This window comes from Sinocyclocheilus grahami, unplaced genomic scaffold (assembly GCF_001515645.1).
Source record: "Sinocyclocheilus grahami isolate Dianchi unplaced genomic scaffold, SAMN03320097.WGS_v1.1 scaffold609.1, whole genome shotgun sequence".
Classification (NCBI taxonomy): Eukaryota; Metazoa; Chordata; class Actinopteri; order Cypriniformes; family Cyprinidae; genus Sinocyclocheilus; species Sinocyclocheilus grahami.
The window spans coordinates 440,104-445,096 of NW_015505788.1; the positions used below are offsets into that span (position 1 = coordinate 440,104).

General features: G+C 31.8%; 1 protein-coding gene across 1 annotated transcript in view; it reads right to left on the reverse strand.

Annotated features, from left to right (window-relative positions):
* Positions 1–3,092, reverse strand: part of LOC107557570 (pre-B-cell leukemia transcription factor 3-like) — a 51,773-nt gene extending 48,681 nt beyond the window's left edge. The window contains exons 1-2 of the mRNA XM_016241044.1: positions 2,470–3,092; positions 1,202–1,275 (exon numbers count right to left, since the gene is read on the reverse strand). Of these exons, the coding sequence (XP_016096530.1) occupies positions 1,202–1,275; positions 2,470–2,645 (250 nt within the window). The 5' untranslated portion in view covers positions 2,646–3,092. The remainder of the gene's footprint in view (positions 1–1,201; positions 1,276–2,469) is intronic.
* Between the last annotated feature and the right edge of the window lie 1,901 nt (positions 3,093–4,993).

Here is a 4,993-nt window from a genome sequence, read left to right on the forward strand (position 1 = left end):
ACACTATAGCTATCTGACTTTTCCATGACTGATTTTACTTATTTGACCTTTCCAGGCCTCACATTTTCTGACATAAGCTGCACAATTCAGCATAAATATATGACTTACAATAGAGATCATGATTCTGAACAAAAATATTTATTTCAGATTTACAAACATGATCATTAGGCTACTAAATAAAATAAGGTGTAATTTAGTTCTGACTAAATGTTGTTGTTTTTTGTTCCAGCCTAAAAAAAAAACAATAATTGTAAAATTCATTAAAATAATTAAAATTGTACATCAAATATTTAGCTTAAATCATTTTAAGGTTAACATATAGAAAAACCATCACTTTTCACTAAGGGGAAAAAATGACTGAAAGATTACTAATGTGTAATATTTATTTAAAATTTTTTACATACAAATATTTATTCATTTGAATTAATTTCTAAACAAATAAGTTTAAGATAAAGATGTTTTTTGTTTAATAATATAGCTAAATCGTTGTCATTTATAAATAAGAAGCGTGTGAATTGAGATTGCATCTCAGTTACACAATTCAATTACACATCTGCAAAAAGAATTACAGCACAACGTATGCAAATGTGTTTTTCTCTTTCCAGGTATACAAATACGTTATTAATTCAATTTACAGAAAATGCAAACTGAATTTCATCTTCTTCTTTTAGAAACACAACAAAGCATGTTGACAACTATACCAAAATACCTGACTTGTCTCTCTAAAATCAGGTGATTTTTTCATTTAATATAATAATCATATCTCTGCATAATCTGATATTCTCATAATAGCATGTTGGCCTAAATATTGTGAAATGTCTTGTATATTCAATTCTGAAGGCTGCAGCATATACTGAGATGCACATTTCTGAACTTCTGTGTTTCTGTATGCTTACATCAATAAGTGGCTGAACATTGCATAGAGTGCTCTGTTAATCACACTGCATATTTGCTGAGAAGTACTAAAGATATCAACCACACCTTTACAAAATACAACATCAGAAAACACCACAAACAGCTCATTCACACGTTGGTAAGGAAGCATCTGTCAGTGTAAAACACACTATTGTCTGGAATAAACGTGAGCTTCTGCAGGACTGCTGGTGGCTATTGTGAATGCAACAGCGGGCTGTATTGAAGAGCATCATCCGTGCAGGTGTATTATGGCAGCGTATTGTGTTGGGCATAAAGGAGCACTTACCTGTTTTCTCTTTGATTTCACAGAGCACGCTGAACAGAGCCGGTTTAATTCTGTGACAGTTCAGCCCATGCTTTCTTTCAAGAAAAAACAGGAAGGATACAGAATAACTGATCATTCATACACACCATTAACACTGTGTTTTGCATTCAAAGTTCATCTGCTGTGTTACAAAATTGATCATCTTGATTCCCCTTGATTGCACCTCACAGCACCATACAAGATCAACCAGTGTTTCTCGTTAGGAAACCAACATTATTATGTTTCATGTGCATTTATAGAGTACTTTTCTTTTATTGTTTTAATGGCATACGTTTATATAAAACCATATCGTTATGGTGAAAACAACACCAATGTGGTAAATGTATTATGGTGCATAGTGTCTTGATTTATACAAAAGTGGTAGTCTGCAACAAATGACAATATATAGGCTAAAAAATATTTTCTACATGGTTAATAATAAGTAAACACCAACTGTTGGGACAACATACAACACATGACATAACTGAATTAATAATGCAAAAATAATGCAAATAATGTTTAATAATAATAAAGCAAATAATGTTTTTGTTTGTTCTAAATAAACACTGACTATTTGTCAGGTCAGGGTATGCTTTATAATTTAAAATTTCTGTAGGCCATATTTTATATACTTTATTTTTTTTTATATTTTTGTAATATTATTTAATATATTATAATATTATATTTTATTTCAAATATTTTTGCATGTTACCTTTTATTTTTTTACTTTTTTGCTGTTTCATGTATTGTTCATTTGTTTGGTTTATTTAAAAATATTTTATTTGTATTTTGAAATATGTTTGTAATATTTAATATTATATTATTTTAAATATATTGGTATTTTTTTATATTTTGCAATATTATTTTATTATTATTATTACAATATTATTATTTATTTTTTTAAATATTGTTGCATGTTACCTTTTACATTTTTGCATTTTACCGAGTTTTTTTTTTTCATAATTGTGTTGCTGTTCACATTTCCCTGAAAAGCCTATAATAAGCTGTTTAATGTTACATTGTGACAGCGTGCCCCGATATCGGATGTGTGGCGTGTTAAATTAATATTATCTTTTTTTCCTGGACAGCAACTGTGCAAGTACTAAATAGTTTTTTTTTTTTTTTTAGTCAAGGCTGTAGAAATGGACGTTTAAAACCACACTGATAAATATTTGCCGGAGTAAATACACCTTATTGTTATTAATAAATTGCACTAACATGGGCAGCAATGTAGTCATTGTAACACTAACTTAGCCTGAGCCTCGTCCAGGCTCTGGTCGGTGATGGTCATGATCTGATGCAGAATGTCTCCGATGTCCTGCTTGTTTCTCGCGTCGGTTCCATCATGAGGCACCGGTAAAGCCAGCGGGTGTCCGGTGAGGGTCACGCCGCCCAGGGTCTGCATCAGATGACTCTGCTCCTCCATCCTCTGACTCAAAGAGCTCTGACTTTTTAAAAATCCGCTCAAGAGAGATTTTGATGCCGTCCTGAATCAGTGCAATGAAAATGACGGATGCGCAAGAGTCCCGAGTGCGAGAAAACAAAAAGTGCTTTAATAAAACGATCCACTGATTTCCAGAATCAGAAACAGTCTAGTGCACTTTGATGCTGTTACTGTTCATCATTTACCTCGTTGCAATGCTTTTTCACACTGTTATCCAGTGGCAGCTTCTGCAAAACTTCAGAAAATCCCCCTCTATTTGATTTCCATCCTTGAGTAGAAAATTAATTAGTGATAAAAATGAGATGCATATAAGCTGCTATAAACCACTGGCTTTCCAGAGTTCTTTCTTCCTGTTGTTGAGCTGTGGAATAACACGGACAGGTTGTTAAACGCACATCCCGCTCTTCTGGATGATCTACAGCAGATGTAATGGGTTGTGTGTGGATTCCTGTGTGCGTCTCGAGCACAGCAGCTCCTCCTGTGTTGCACAACAGTGTGCAGGCAGTCGGCTCCGCCCACCTGGGGTCTGCAAATGTGCATCTGTGCTCACAGTTACATGCATATAGGTCCAGAGTCTGGACGAGGCTCAGGCAGAGTTTTACAATGACATTGCTGTCCATGTCAATACATTTTATTAATAACAATTTATTAACACGCAGGTTCGCACGACACATTTTTATCTCCGGAGAATTTTTATCAATGTGGTTTTAAAAGTCCATCTATACGGTCTTGAATACAAAAAAAAAAAGAAAAACTAATTAGCACTTGAACATTGCACTGTTGCTGTCCAGGAAAAAAAAAAGATACAATTCGTTTAACACGCCACACATCCGATAGCGAGGTATGCTGTCACACCATATGGGGTAAGTTGTCACACTGTCATCAAACAGCCTATTACAAGCTGTTCAGCGTAATGTCAACAGTAACACAATTATGAAAATCAAAATTCTGAAAACAGCAAAAATATACACAATAGCATGCAAAAACATTAAATAAAAAATGCAAACTTAAAAATACAAATACAAATATATTTTAAATATTTTAAAATAAAATAATACATAAAATGGCAAGTATATACAAGGTTGCATGTAAAAATATTCAATTATAATATGATGATAATAATATAATATTAAGTAAAATAAAATATATAAATATTTTTGAAAAATAAATATAAATAAAATACATTTAAAATATATTATGTATAAATGTAATATAAATATAAATGTTATGATATAATATCAAATATAAATGTAATATAAAATATAGCCTACATACTGTAAATTTAAAACTATAAAACACAACTTACCCCGACCTGAAAAATAGTCTGTGTTTAATTAGAACAAACAATGTTGGTGGATAAGATGGTGTTCAATTATATTAAAATATTAATATTTTGAGTTACTTTAATACTTCAACAAACTACATGGACATGAAATAATATATATATATTGATTTTATAAATATGTATGTGTATATATATATATATATATATATATATATATGTGTGTGTGGTTGTACATACACATATATGTAGTTGTTTTTTGTGTGTGTGTTTGGCTTAGTGTTATGTTAGAATCATTATTATACTCTTATACCTTTTGTTCTTTAATATTTTGAATTGTTTTTAGCTTTATGTTTTGTTTTTCCTTTAAATGTTAAGGTATGAAATTTTGTTGTATGCATTTGTCATTTTTATTTAATCTCTTTATTTTTAAAATGTGTTTAAGTAGTATTTATAAAGTTTTAGCTTTTAATTTTGGATCTGTTTTTAGTTGTTTTAATACTACAATTGATTGCTTCTGTTGTCCTCATTTGTAAGTCGCTTTGGATAAAAGCCTCTGATAGATGACTAAATAAATAAATAAAATTAAAAGTGTAGAAAATATTCTATAGCCTATACAGTGTCATTTGTTGCAGACTACCACTTGTTGTGTGTCAAACAAACGGATGGGTGATAGATAGATAGATAGATAGATAGATAGATAGATAGATAGATAGATAGGTAAAAGTAAAAGATAGATAAATAAAAGTTATGTAATTTTAAAAGCATGCTTGATGTGGTAACATCTAAGGTATCAGATTTTATTCAGTCAAAGATATAATTTAGTTTGATTGAATCAGCCTGATGAAGTGTCGTGACGTGTCGTGAAGTGAAGTGAAGTGAAGTGAAGTGACGTGTCATGTCGTGTCGTGAAGTGACGTGACGTGACGTGTCGTGACGTGACGTGTCGTGACGTGTCGTGAAGTGAAGTGAAGTGAAGTGTCGTGAAGTGACGTGACGTGACGTGTCGTGTCGTGACGTGTCGTGTCGTGTCGGTGTCGGGTCGGGA